A 14,895-nucleotide genomic window follows, 5' to 3' on the forward strand; every position below is an offset into this window, starting at 1 on the left:
CCAGGAAGTCAGAAGGCCGAAATATACTGATCTTCTAATTCCTCCGGTGCCCTACTGCCACCTCACATGAGGTGAAGCTCATCATCATCAAAGGCAGATTGGCAGAAAGCCTTCAGTTTCTATAGAGGGTTAGAAAAAGATGGGATAGACAATCCAAGCTTTTCGCTTAGTTGGAAAGTATTGGATCTTGAAGGCCTTAAGTCTCACTAGGAGACAAAGCTGTGTGTGTAGGAGGGAATTTATTCAAGTTGCACAAGGCGAGCACTGTACCTCATTTCTTTTCTTCCGCAGTCTTTCTGGGCTTTCGGTGTCTTACAAACAACCGCGTTTATTGATTAAATTGTGTTTCTCCGTTTTTTAAAGTACTTTCTTTAAGTACTTTAAAAATACCAGTGCTGTTTTCTGGTCTACTTTGTTGAAATGCTAGAAGACTGATATCTCATGTGATTACTGAAAGGAGTACACAAGGTTTTGGTCTGTGTTCAAGGGGGTGTCGTTTAATAATGAAATCTTCATACCTTGTTCAGGTGGGTACTAGCTTGGGTTTCAATTCCATGCAAAGCAGGGTGGTTTCCATTACCTCTCACACCCTGTTTAGTCAGTGATCTGACAGACAGCGTATTGAGTGGCATCTTAACCCCAGTACATTGTCTCATCATATTACCAGCAACCTCATCCTCGGGTAGAAGTGTAGCACATCCAGGAGTTTCCGTAGGTTTCATGGAATTAAGAAAGTGTAGCTGTGATACAAGAGAAACAGGGCATCCTCAGTCATTGAAGATGTTAAAGATAGGCGATTTGAAAATGCCACTGAACAAATGAGTGTGAGCTTCTTAAAGTACAGGCAGTTCCAAACTCTCACATTGATAACTCTGGCAGTCTCAACTGCGGACTGCTTTCTTGTCTCTGGAAAGATTAATCAAGGGAATAGCTCAAAACAGAATTGATGAAGGGGAAATGCTTTGCATCTGTTTTCATCACCATCCCAGTTAATTGGGAGGTTCATAGTATCCAAAAGTGTTTGACCTGGTGGTGAAGTGGCAGATGGAGGTTTGAGAGGGATGGACCTTTTCTTTGATTTCTGTTTCAAAACCGTACCAGGTCTGAAATGTCTGACAACAAGGTGATTTAGTGGAACACTAGGTGATGGATGTAACCAAAACAAATGACTCCTTAGAAGGGCTGAATGAGTCCCAAGGGAAGAAGGCAGAAGCTTGCTGTGCTGAGCAGAAGAGCACCAGTGCTATGATTGATGAGGTGTCAGGGTAATTGGGTTTCCCAGCCCCTCCCCCCTCTGACTAGGGTTATGGAAGACCAGGGGACTTGGGTGTCTTAGCTGAAAGGCCTCTTTCCCCTGTAAATCCGATTTGTTTTGCCACACACAGAATTGCCATTATTGCAGCCCAGACTGACAAACAGACCATGACTAAGTTGTAGCAGCAATTTAATTTCCAGAAGACTGGAGAGAAAAGGAAACGATGGCTTTATTGGGCCTGGTAAACAAGGCTGGGATCTTATGAGCCCCAAAAACAAAATGGCTGAAAGGAATGGGGTGAGGCGAGTCTAGTTTGTAAACATCGTCCAGTCTTTCCAGGCCCTATCAGCTCCAGACTTCCAATCCCATACAAAGTGCAGGCTTTTAGTCAGGCTGGTTTCTGTAGCTTGAAGCGTTTATGACCTCCTACCTCACAACATTGCAGGATTTCTATGGTAATCTGATTTATTCGATTCACGTCGACCAGGATCAAAACACTGACATTGTCCAACTTTAGCAAGAACATAGAGAATGACAGCAGCTGTGTATCAACCAATCCTGCCCCATAAAAAACAAGGAGGACATTTGGAACATATAAATTTTTTGCTAGCAGTAAAATTGAAGCTCTCTTCTTCAATGATAAATATATTCTTGCAACAGTCTGCAAATTAGAAGCAAGTGACTGTAGAAATGTAGTGTACCAGAGATGTTTTAGGGACATGAAGTCACTAATGTATAAAGCTCATTTTGGTGGTGGTGCAATCTTGTGTGGCCATTGCTTTTTGTCCTTTTCAATATTCTTCATTTGCTGGCAGCTGTTCTTTGGTGTTGGTGTTGGTTCTGGAGGCTTTTTCCCCTCTTTGGGTGATGGATTCACTTTTTTGTTGCGTCTTTTTTATTGAGCCTAAGAGAAAAAAGCAGACCCCCTCCACGCATTGTGTGGCCTTTTTTTTTTTGTTTTGTTTTGTGCACCCATAGTCCCTCCCGAAACGCAAGCGGAGCCGTATACGTTATACCCCGGGGAGCGCTTAGAGCTGCGCTGCGGAGCCAAGGAGGAGGGCCAGGCACTCGTCTGGACCAAGGACCATGTGACTCTGCAAGACGGGGAGCACACACGCCTGCGAGAGGCCTTGCTCGAGATTGAGGGCGTGGAGACGGCCGATTCGGGCCTCTATGCCTGTGTGAGCCAAGGTCCTTTCAGCAACCACAGCATCTATTTCTCCGTGAACGTCACAGGTACGTAGGGACCCTCCGAGGATCAGGACCTCCCCAAGATCGGTCAAGAACTACCCCACCCGCTCTCAGGCTTCTCGGGCAATACGCTGATCACGGTCTTCTCAAGGTGACCCTGTCCCTGTCCTGGCTTTCCAACACGGATATCATTTCTCCTCACCATGGCTGGGGAGAAACCGGGCTTGGACTCCATCCTGCAGTCTCAAAGCTACAGGGCTTATCCTAGGTCTTTTAATTGTAAGGACATCAATGTTTATGAAAATGAGAAGGTCATGTGTCTCGCCTGTGCTTGCTTCTTTGCTAGTAAGTTGTTGATACAAGACTCATCTCATCTTTATTTTGAAGGATCGAAGGAACTTTGCTTCAACAGCACATCTGAGATGTTGACTCCATTCAACTTTCTGATTGAAGAAGTGTCCCCTGTTCTCTGACTTAAGTGTACAAGCACTTAATTTCTTGTGTCCAAGCCCACACCCAGCTTGTGTCACTGGGTGCACCTGTGATGTCTTGAACATGGAGCTTGCATTTGTTGTTGGATTTTTGATACTTCATCAGTGCCTTTCAGGATTTTCCATATCTTAATTAAATCCTTGCCTAGTGTCTTCTGTTCAAGACTAAAGATCAACGTTTTCTTCAAACCGAGTGTGCAACGTACCATTCAGAGACTGAATTATTCTCAATGAGCCACTCACGTCAAACATAGATTGATGTATTTGCATTGGTTTCATGTCATTGGGTTAGTGGTGAACAAAGTACCATTTTTATGATTCTTCATTACATGACTGCACTGTGATGTGGTTCCTTTTCCTTGATTAGTTTACTGCTGTGACTAACAGCCCTTTCCTGACTGCCTGCTCTGATGTACTAAGAATATCTGCAGTAGACAAGCTATGGAGCCATTAGTCCATTCGTTTGAGCAAATGTTGTGGGTGAAATTGGTTTTGAGATGTTTGATTTACTGTGAAGAGGATGCCTTGTTTATTTCTCAATTTGCGATACACTAAGCAGCTTGTAAACCATTATGTGGATCTGCTTTGGCTTGGAGTTTTGTAACTTGTGGACTAGATATTTCATATTACTTTTTCTTTTGCCTTGTCCTCTTCAGATGTGATATACAGATCCGAAAGAATCTTTAGTATTTTCTGATTTGTTTTTAACTTATTTTTCTTGCGTGGTTTTTGAAAAGTATTTGCTGTGCTCACTATTTCCCGAGGTATGACTTCTTAAATAGTGACTGTGAGTACGTGTGATGAGAAATTTACATTGCAGAGCTCTCTGAACCCAGCTATTTGAATGGAAATCACAGTAACAATACCTCCACAGCACCCCCCTGTAAAGAAGACTTTCCAAAGGCAATTTGTTATGTGTGAATTTTTAGATGTATGTTTTTTTTATATATATGGTTTCTTAATTTATTAGGTAGATTCTTTTATCCAGAGATTTAAAGTTGTTCCCATTTATACCCTACGTTATTCTACTGGAGCTGTCTAAGTGAAGTACCTTGCTCGAGGGTACAACAACAGTGTCTCACCCAGGATTTGAATCCACAACCTTCTAGTTGCCAGTCCAGAACTCTAAGCAAGCAATCTTCTAAACCGAGACAATAGAGACTCATGTGTAGAGCACAAGAATAAGGTAGGCAGTGAAATGAAAAGTGTTAAGTCTTGTGCAGTTTTTAGAATTAAAGTATTGAACAAATACTACTTCAGCTTTGTTTTTGACTATTAAAGCAGACAATTACCTTTTAATGTCTTTATACTCGCAAACTCTGTCATCTGTAACAGTCATCTCCAGGCTCATGTCCAGCTTGAGCAAACCACACCTTTATCTAGTATTTGAGGTTTCCATATTGAAAAGCTGTGCCTTCTTTTTTCGCGGGAACAGGACACATTTCAAGAGTTTGCAACCAGCAATTGCGTCCAAGTTCTGTAGATCTGTCTTTCATTCTCATGAAAGTCTTGTTGGAAACTCTGTAATGTTGCCTAGTGCTGGTTCCTTGGGTCACAGGTATTGAGGGGCTGACTATTTGTTTTCCAGCTGATACCCTGGCATCCTCTGAAGATGAAGATGATGACGAGTCTTCCTCGGAGGAGACCAAGCTGTCCAGCAGTCAGAAACTCCTGCGTAAGTTGAGACTGTAGTAACCACTCTGGAGGCAATTTGGAGTGAGGACTGGAGCAAAGAGTTCAATTCTCGTGTCCTCATTCCCCCCAGAGCTCCTGTGAGCTGATTTTTATTTATAACTTAGAACTTGATTCTCCATATTTCTCCAAGCAGGATCAGTTGGTGCTTTCTCTGATACCATTTCAAAGCAGTAAACCCGTTTGTTACAGAATGTGTATATGATTACTGGTTTCTTCATTTGTCTTCTGCTCTAATGGGAGCCACAGGTCTAGAATCATTCTTTTTTTATTCTTAGTAAGGAAATGCATTGTTTTAATTCTTTTCTGAGGAATTTGAATATATTTATCACCCCATGTGAAAGAGACATGGATGTTTTCTTCATGTAGATTTAACAGTACATGGAGAGTTGTGTGAGATACAAGATTATATATTTTTGTTTAAAGACCTTGATTTTCTTTATTTTTAAGCCTCATTTGATATTCCTGTCTGGCAAGGGGTGTGGGGCAGGGTTGTTATCACTATGACTGTTACTACTCAAAATGGAAATAGAAGAAGCTAAGTGCTGGGTGTCTAAGTAAGACAGAATTAGGCTTATGTGCTAGGTGAAATATTAAGAAAACGGCACATTGATATTTCCTTAAGATAGGAGTAGGAGGGGGTAGGGGATCAGCCACCTTTACACTTCAGTGGCTGAGCAAGGCAGTTCCTGACAGACCTACCCCAGGCCGGTGTGATTTGCTGTCTTGGGAACAACTTCTGCACACTGTCACGAGGAGGGAGATATTAATCAGAGCGTTAAGATTTTTTTTTTTAAGTAGTCATTCAGAATTCCAACATGGCTCTTATTAGTTTTTCAGCCTGCAGGGCATCCTGAAACCATCCAGGTGTGGAGATGTGCTTGGTCAGCCTGTTCCACGTGCTGATATCTTGTGGTTTTCTGGGCAGGGGAGCATAGCGGGCATTCCTCAACCCTGACGGGCACCCACAACAAACCAGAGGCCTGCCCTGCTCTCACACACTACACTCTTTTCTCAGTTTTACAATTTGTTTTTCAAAGATTCCCAAATATGGTTCTCCTACAATTCCTATGCATTTTAACCAAAAAAAGGTCTGAGATTGTAAAGGCCAAACCATGACACAACAGTGCCTGTGAGTACTACGGATGGCGTGCAAGTTTTTTTAATTGACGCCCAGTGTTTTGTGAGAAAGGTTGCAATTGTAAAGCTCATCTCTGCTTGAAGAAGAGTTCCTTGTTTTTTTTCCCTTTATGCTAGAGCTTATTTGGAAACTCCCAGCTCCCACCGTACCCCGGTGAAGGACCCATCCATGCAGGGATGCCAACAAGAATCCCACCATGTGGAAATCTGAGGGAATATTTTAGGATTTTTAAGGGTTCCCTCCCTATCCCGGTGGGAGAGGGGTAGCTTGTTTTCCCTGTTTGTGTCACTACGGTGGCAGCTCATCTAGCTCTTGTGGACAGTCCATGTATGCACATGACCTCACCCTCTCCTTCCCCCACAGCCATGGCTCCACAGTGGGCTCAGCCGGAGAAGATGGAGAAGAAGCTCCATGCCGTGCCGGCCAGCAAGACTGTCAAGTTCCGCTGCCAGGCCAGTGGCAACCCTGTCCCCACGCTGAAGTGGTACAAAAACGGCAAGGAGTTCAAGAGGGAGCAACGCATCGGGGGCTTCAAGGTATCTGCCTCAGTCCCGATCCCCCCTCACAGCTGTCACATCTGCTCAATCCCAGCACCCCCAGCACCAGTCTCAGACCAATACATGGGCTCTACTGCACATGTGCTGTCCATACACTCCAGTATCTAATTAATCCCAAACCATTATTCGTTTAGCTAATTGACATTTGCAGTGGCAACCTAGCCAGGAGGCACATGGCACTCGGCATAAGATCTAGAACAGAATCAAGGAAATCTTCCATCAAACCTGTTGTAACAACATGTTTGTCATGTGGAGTGGTCCTTAGGACCTCTGAGCTCTAAGCTGCAAAGTTGTGGGTTATAAAATACAGTAGTTACACTGTGAGGACATCAGTTGTGTTCCTATTAAGTCAGGCACTTTTAATACCATTAAATATATTTCATGAATCTGTCAACTTTAAACTGTAGAAAAAAATATCTTTAAGACTAGTGGTTTTGGGAATTAGAGCTGGAAGGTTGGTCAGTTTACTCATAAACACGTGTCTGAATGAAAATCACCAGACAAACAACAAATGTTTTATTAAGAGTAGTAAAAACAGAAAAATAAGAGGAAAAGAGAGATAATGCTGCAAATCCAAGCCTAATAGGAGAGGGGGAGTGTATAAGGAGTGCAGGTGTCTTCCCCCTGGCCTCACTGCCTAACTCCTGCGTACCTGAGAGAGCAGCACGTGAAAAAGTTGGACAGAGCGAGTGAGTGAGTAAGGAAAACGAATAGAACTGGCACCCCAGCGTGTGATCTCCGGTCACAGCCCGAGCAGCAGAGTGAGCCTCTCAAATACCTTTTCTATAAATGTCAGTAAATGTTTTTTTGCTAATTGAATTGCAGTGCTGCCAAAGCAGTAGCATCAGCCGAGCCAGTAAAGCTGTTTGTATGTGAACTGGAGAAGAGGGACAAGAAGGGAGTGTGAGAGAGTAAGTGCTTGGCAGCACCAGAGTCCGAGTTGGGCCTGGGAGCAGCCCTGTTTTCACACCTGAGCTGGGAGAGCTGTACGTCACTGTAGGTGAAAGAATGCGAGGTGAAACCTGATCCTTCAAAGAGCTGATTATGTAGTCCCACAATAGGAGAGCCTGCAGCAGAGCCACTGCATCCCTCAACTCTTAACACTGGCTTCACGGGCCTCTCGTGGGGGGGAGGTGGGGGCTGTTGTCATTTGAGATTTCACCTGCATGTGAAGGATGAGGAAACTGTCCCTTCTGCAACAGTGCTTTCCAGCTGCTTTGCTGAGAATCTCTTTAAAAATGCCCAGGGTTACAAATCCAGCCTACAGGTTACTTTACAAATAAAAGGCTTCCTTTTCAAATAAGGCCAGGAGTCAGCAAAATTCCGAGCAAGATAGAATATTTTTTTAAGGCTACTTATAGACAAAGAATTCCATAGGGGTATCTTCCCTCCAGACCATTTTCACTTTCTGGCGATGGGCGAATGAGATTCCTTCAGGTGTAAACTGCTGCAGCTGACTGAAAATCAGCTGTTGTCCAATGTTTGTTTGCTCCTGGGAACCAGCAGTTCCACAGAAAATAGTTTCCCTTATTCAGAGGTTTCTTTCACCCTGGACATCGATCATTCCTGCCCCAGAAAGGCTTCTGACCCCTGAACAAGGCTTTTGTGTAGACATTGTAGAGAAGCAGATTTAACACAAAAAAACAACACTTTTTTGCATGCCGTTATGATTGGACACTAGGACTTGGAACTGGTTAGCAAAGGGCTTCAGTTTCAGTTGTCATCTCTGCCAGCATGACTCTCTCCACTTCGTGATGCTCTGTCCTCCTCTTGAATACTCTAGAGGTTCGATTTGGCCATTTCTTAACCAGTGATGTATGAGTCAGGGATGCTCTTAGGTTTTGACCTTCTCTGGCCCTGGCTGACTGCAGGCAGGTGCTGGACTGGGGGGAGACACCTTGGCCTTCTCTCCAGAAGGCTCACAGGCTTGCACTTGTCCCATTGATGGATGAGGTCCTGGTGCGCACTCGTTCATCATGAATCAGGCTAGTCTGGCCACTGCGGTTTGGGATGGCGGCCAGGATCTCATCTGCAGCAGAGCACAAAACTGCCGCTCCAGCAGAAAGCCCCCGGGGGGGGGGCCTGGCTCGACGTGACCGCGAGGAACTGCTGGGCAGCCCGTCCCAGACAGCATTCCCCGCAGCCCTGACACTTTCCAAAAGTGGGGAGATGAAAGGGAAAACCGGCTGCAGAAAAGACGGGCTTGATGTTTGTGCTGCGACGTTAAGAGACAACCAGCCATGGCAAACACACTTGGGAAGAAACTCGTGTTTTTTCCCCCCCCAATTTTAAAATTAAAATTGCAAAATGTGTGCTTTGGCTTCAAAAAAGGAGGCGAAGCTGCTTTGATTTGGGTATTTTTAACTTTGTTACTTTGTGCAATTCCCCCAAATCGCCATATGTGTACCACATACATCAGTCAGCAGTTCCTGTCATGCATGTGGCGTTGTGTGTGCATTGCGAGGACTTTTAATGAGGCAGGGCACACTGGTAAAGACAAGGTGCCACTGTAGATTGACGAGCAATAGTAGTCTGTGAGCCAGATGCAGGGTATTGAGGTGGTGGGTTCACTCTGCATGGCAAAAGCCATGCCTCACACAAAAACCACTTGAGCAAACACACGGAACAAGCTGGCGTCTGTTTTTCCTATCGAGGCCTGTCTGCTGTAAGCGGTCCAGCTGGGAGACATTAAGACGTTTCCTCTCTACTGGCAGAATCTCTCTGTGTAGTGTGCTTTACCATCTGGACCTATTCTTTACAGTCAAGGTGGACATGTCGGCAGTGGTGGCTAGGGAGTGCTGTGAAGGGAGTTTTTTCATCAGGGTCGCCGATCGGCTGCTTGTGTTTTCCTAACAAGCGAAAAAAGCAAAATTGGGATGTATACAATTTACAAAAATCTCAAAGCCTGCTTCCTTTACTGCAGCACAGTATTATCTGTTATTGAACATCTTTCCCTTTCGTTACTTTGGAAAAGAACGCGAGACTTTTAAAAATGTGTGGTTCAGTCTTGAGGAAACAGAACTGTTCAGATGTCTGCTGTATTATCCAATCACGATCACTTTGTGGGAATTTTAGTTTGTGTATGTGTTGATTTGCTGTCTGATTCTGTTCCAAACTCTTACGCTTGGTCAGCTGAACCTTTGAATTAGTTAAAGGTAAGCCCAATCTCCTCTTACCTTCCACTTGCTTCTGCCAGGACCTGTGTGAGTGAAAATGTTTTAATGCCGTTTTCTATATATATGGTGCTCTTTTCCCCCCTCTGTGAGAAGTAGAACACCGTTTGCAGCTGGCTTGAGATTTTTCTGGAGTTCTCTGTTTCAACATGTTTTTGCATTAGTATAACAGGCTGTCTGGCATTTAGATACAGGGGCCACTGAACAGAATGAAATATAGTGGGATGAGCAGCTCTGCCAGATAGCCATGTTAAATGGTGCAGTGAAAAGAGAAGGAAATGTTTTACCAGACTTGAAGACGGTTTTATGTTCTGTACACGAGTTTCGGCACAGAACAAAGAAGAGTATCTTGACGGGGGAAAATCCATGAGACGGCAACAGGCAGCAGCTTGAGGGAGAGTTGGCCTTCATGATCTGTGGGCGACTTAGCATTTGCTTATATTACGTTGTTTTTAAAAGGATGTCCTCTAAGGAATCGCAGTTTAACCTGTGTGTAGCAATGTTAGTCCATTAACTCAGTTCAGATATTGAAGAAGATATCCCTGAGATATTTCCGTAGCAGTTTTATCTTTTTGTAGGTGTTAATGAACTATAGGCTCTTCTATACATTGTTTATATTTGGCCATTTTGAAATAGCTTTGTAACCCTCACCTGCTTGTTCAGGTGAAGCTGGTGGAAGCTGGCAGTAACCATGATGTTGGATGTGTCCTATCGTGTGGTGTGTCAAGTGTGTGCTGTGCCAAGCTGACCTACGCCCCCTCTCTGCCAGGTCCGGGAGCACATGTGGACCATCATCATGGAATCGGTGGTGCCCTCAGACAAGGGCAATTACACCTGTGTGGTGGAAAACAAATACGGCAGCATCAACCACACTTACCAGCTCGATGTCGTTGGTGAGTTTGTCTCCTTCCACTGATACTCACTCCTAGTTCAGGGTGCAGTTCAACAGTTTTTTTAGGTCATTAATACTTGTCGCTGAGTGAAGACCTGGAACCGGTGGTAATAAAGAGCAATTAAATTAAATCAAGTCATCAGGAGTCCAGGATGGAGGGAAAACCACAGGAAATGGCGATCCTCTCAAACCAGGACTGAATGTCATTGGGTTAGCCTCTTGTTGTTTTTCCAACTGCTTTCCATTTGTTTTTTCAGCCGAGCCTCTTCCTACAAAAGAATTGCGGGATCTAAAGTTATTGGCGAGCTTTCTGAGGATTCCTTCTGGCTGGCCCTGGAAATACTTTTACCAAATCTCCAAAAATGAATCTCTCTTTTGCATGAGACATGTTTTATTCCCCGATCTAAAATGAAATAGGTGTGGCTCTGGTCCTTAACAATGGACGAGAGACTCTCATAAGGTGACTCTGAGGCAGTGTGGCCCTAATGTTTCTCGATACTCGAAATGAGATGTTCACTGAATCTGAGGGGCCAGCACAAAAAAGTTGAGGTCAGCAAGGAATGGGGACTAGAACAGGAAACTCAGCATAAAGTAATGGGGACACAGTACCCCCCTTTCTGTACTTTCTTCCAGTCACATCTCTGACCTGGCTCATACTCTGGGGGTTTGCATGGGCAATGTGGTTTAGAATTGCTCAAGCCTGGGAATGACTTCATCCCCAAACCATTATTGGCCTTCTTAATGAGGTCATTCTTGATTTGAAGCCCAGTTTGACAAGTGTGCACAGAAGCTTGGGGATTCTCTGGATTCATCAACTGATCTGAACAGATGGTTTGAACTTATTAGAGCCTCTAATAGCACAAAACAAGGCTAAATGCAGTTATTCTTGCAAAATCAGAATGTCAAAAGATTGGCTGATCATAATGAGACTTTTTGCAACCCTACACCACATTGTTGTACATTTATACAATCCCAAGCACTCTGAATTATATTTTAAACGTTTTTCTTAATTGAGAAAGTTGAGATCCAGTCTTTTAACAAAATTCTCTGCCACTGCTCCATGTTGTAGATGATGTTCTAGTAGGGAACAAACAGGTTGCTATTGTTCCATGTGTTGGTAGTGTCAGTTCTCTTGAAGCCTCAAAGATTTTATCACCAGCAGTAAGAGTATTCTGTGCTGTCTGCCACAAGCTTGTTTTCTAGTAGGTTAGACAACAGAGCAGCAATTAGGGAGACTGCATAGCTCCTCTGGAAAATAGCTATTACCCTGCCTGATTACGCCCTTTCTGTGTGCCCAGACTGAGACCAGGAGTGAAATGAACCAGGCTCAGCAAGACTACAGGCCATGATCTCATCCAGGCATGCACAAAGGCCCAGCCCCCATTTTCATTCCCTCACCACCTCTCCCAGCTACCTCCACCTCCTCATCCCTCCTTCACTCTCCTCTGCTCTTTCCTTCTGGACTTTTTTCCACTCACGTCTTTTCCCATTTTCTTCCTGACTCTCGCTTTTCTTTACCCTCGTCCTCTCCCTCTGGTTTTTGCATCTTCAAGAGGAATGCTAATCTACTGTAGTAGTGTTCTGCCTCCAGCTGCGCAGGCTGTGTTTTTCATGTTAATGTAGACGGCTGCAGAACAGCTTCCCTAAATAATTTCCTACCACCAAATAAGAGAAGATCATGTTATTGGCCATATACAATTTCTTGTATTAGGAATTTCTTTTTTCGCATACCCCAACTTGCTCTCCATGAGATACACGGAGAGAAGCTTGGGGTCAGGGCGCAAGGTCTGCCATTTATACGGCACCCCGGAGCAGTTTTCAGGTTTAAATTTTGCACTCAAGTTTAGTGTGCACAAGTTTCTGTCACAAGGGGGGGAAAAAAATTGCACAACTTGAAATTGTTGCGCACACGGGCCACTAAAAATCAGAGGGAACATTGGACCCTGAGCTTCCTCTCACAGTCTCCTTCTCTCTCTGTCCGGGGTCCAGAGCGCTCCCCCCACAGGCCCATCCTGCAGGCGGGGCTCCCGGCCAATCGCACGGTGGTGGTGGGCAGCGACGTGGAGTTCGTCTGCAAGGTGTTCAGCGATCCCCAGCCCCACATCCAGTGGCTGAAGCACATCGAGGTGAACGGCAGCCGCGTGGGGCCGGATGGCCTGCCCTACGTGAGAGTGCTCAAGGTAACGACCGGGCCACGGCCCACGCCCAGCTGATTTTCTTTCACGGGGGCCCATGGCCAAAGCAACACGTATGCACCTCAGGATTTTAATTTGCCTTACGCAAGCCTGCAAATCCAGCCCGGCGTTTCCGGCAAGTGTGTTTGGAGTCTGTTACTTTCACAGAGTAAAGTTGTATTGTAGCAGCATGGGCTGTGATACTGTAGTGTTACCAATTATACAAGCCCCCTTGTATTTAATTTAAAGATGCCAATCAAACCCAAGATTCCACAGCTGTAATACAGCAGGATCAATTGCTAAACCAGCTAATTTTATTATGAACAAATTATTCCTTAGATACACTGTAAATTGTCTCTTCATTTATGTATGCATATGGTTACCTGCCATCCATGCAACAAGCTGATCTGAAGCATTATAATAATAATGTAATAAACTTTATTTTGTATAGCGCCTTTAAAGGTGGCTTCTCAAAGCGCTTTACAGGATGACAACAATAAATAAGAATACACAAGATAAAACACAATTACAATATATAGAGGAGACAGTGGATGGTGGTACTAAGAAAAGCATCCTAACCAACATTATAATTGTTAGGATTAAAAATGTCCCAGGTCAGCAGTTTACGGGCTACTCAATTTGGCATTTGACTAACCTTGTTTAATGTTGATATCCAAATTGCTTAATTTTCCATGGCTGTACCAAACAGGAATTTTTTTGTATAGACCTCTTTAGAAATGTACAGGAAGTCCTTTCTTTTTAATACCTGTAGATGTCTAATTCCTCCTGAATCCTGTTATATAAAATAGACCCTTGGAACTGCCAAGTGAAATCTGAAAGCATAGATTACATTCAGGTTGAGGCTAAAGAACTGTTTCCCATCAGTCTGGAACCCTCAAATTATCAAGAGATTGTGATGCCAATGTATCGTTAAACATTTCGTAATCTATTAGAAGGAATTCTTAGTTATTCAAATTTAGTAAATTTGATATGGAAGAGAGTTTTGTTTAATACTGAATGATGCATTACAATTCAAAGAATGCAACAAAATCACATGTCATAGAATGAGGCGAAGTACACAACACCATTGACTTATTCAGGATTTAAAGTTTGGTGTTTGGCAAATGTGGCCAAAACTGGAATGCCTGCATTAAGCTGGTATTCTAAATTAAGATAGTGTTGCCTTTATTTGTGATGATAATATCAAATGCAGGTTTTCCTTAGTTATTTTAATCCACCCGTATCGTTTATTCCAGTCTTAAAAGGAGAGGTTATATCATCTTCACCTTTGGTATCTTTTGGGTCTTTTGACATACTGAGGTGGACGTGTGCAGGCATAAAATACTGTATCACCCTACCAGGGACACGTTAACATATAGACATGGAATGACCAGATGGGAACAAAGTCATGCTGATGAGTGACTGCTCATCCACTTTGCATAGTGCTGTACCTTTGGGTAGTAAGGTTCCCAAGGATGGGTGCCAATGTTGCCTGTCTGTGTATCTAGAAGCTGTATGTAAATAAGGCAGCCATATTGCCTAGGCAGTATAAGTGCAACAAAATGTAATTCCCTTCTGGTCCTTGCTTGTCTGTGATGTTCACAAATCAAAAGTGGTCCCTCAAAGATATACTTCCACAAGTTTGTCCTCTTCCTTTGCCACTTTTTTTACAATTAGACATCATTACCGCTTTGGCATGAAAAAATGTAGCTATCTTTAGGGGGAAGCAACAAGAAAATCACTAAGGAATATTAATGGATTAAAATAGCAGTAGGCGATAGCTAAAATAACACGACCAATCAAATCAAACTGCTCCTTTAAACAGGTCATATAGTGCTGGCAGCCTGTTTCACATTTGTTTCTCTCCTTGGTTTTTTTTGTTATTGTTGTTTCCAGTCCTCGGGGGTCAATAGCTCGGACACTCAGGTGCTGACTCTCTACAATGTGACGGAGGAGGAGAGCGGAGAGTATGTTTGTAAAGTGTCCAATTATATAGGAGAGGCCAGTCAGTCGGCCTGGCTGACAGTCATCAGACATGAGGCACAAGGTAACACCCCAGGAAGCATCTTGGCCCAGTCCTCCCCATATCACAGGCTTAAATAGTCAGGCAGGCAGGCAGAGACAGCCCGGACAGCCAGGCTGAAACAATCCAGAAACAGCCTGTGTGTTTCTCTCCTCCCTCATTCCCTTCTGCCTTGGTGTTTCTTGCTATACCATGGAAAATCCCCTGCAGAACAACAAACGCACATGTGGGTTTGAAGCCTTTAATTCCTGCTGTTTTTTTTGCCTTCTCTTTCTAGAAGGGCTTTGTCCTTTTCTCCTTTGTACT

At 43.9% G+C, this 14,895-nt stretch overlaps 1 protein-coding gene across 6 annotated transcripts in view; it reads left to right on the forward strand.

Annotated features, from left to right (window-relative positions):
- Positions 1 to 14,895, forward strand: part of fgfr1a (fibroblast growth factor receptor 1a) — a 58,545-nt gene that overhangs the window by 30,688 nt on the left and 12,962 nt on the right. For 3 of the 6 annotated variants that reach the window (XM_088624122.1, XM_088624120.1, XM_088624124.1), the window contains 6 exons: positions 2,234 to 2,491; positions 4,526 to 4,612; positions 6,134 to 6,306; positions 10,270 to 10,393; positions 12,382 to 12,572; positions 14,463 to 14,613. In XM_088624122.1, the coding sequence (XP_088480248.1) occupies positions 2,234 to 2,491; positions 4,526 to 4,612; positions 6,134 to 6,306; positions 10,270 to 10,393; positions 12,382 to 12,572; positions 14,463 to 14,613 (984 nt within the window). The remainder of the gene's footprint in view (positions 1 to 2,233; positions 2,492 to 4,525; positions 4,613 to 6,133; positions 6,307 to 10,269; positions 10,394 to 12,381; positions 12,573 to 14,462; positions 14,614 to 14,895) is intronic. The other 3 variants (XM_088624119.1, XM_088624121.1, XM_088624125.1) reach the window with 2 other exon arrangements.

This window comes from Lepisosteus platostomus, chromosome 3, assembly GCF_059453375.1.
Source record: "Lepisosteus platostomus isolate fLepPlt1 chromosome 3, fLepPlt1.hap1, whole genome shotgun sequence".
In the NCBI taxonomy this organism is placed as follows: Eukaryota; Metazoa; Chordata; class Actinopteri; order Semionotiformes; family Lepisosteidae; genus Lepisosteus; species Lepisosteus platostomus.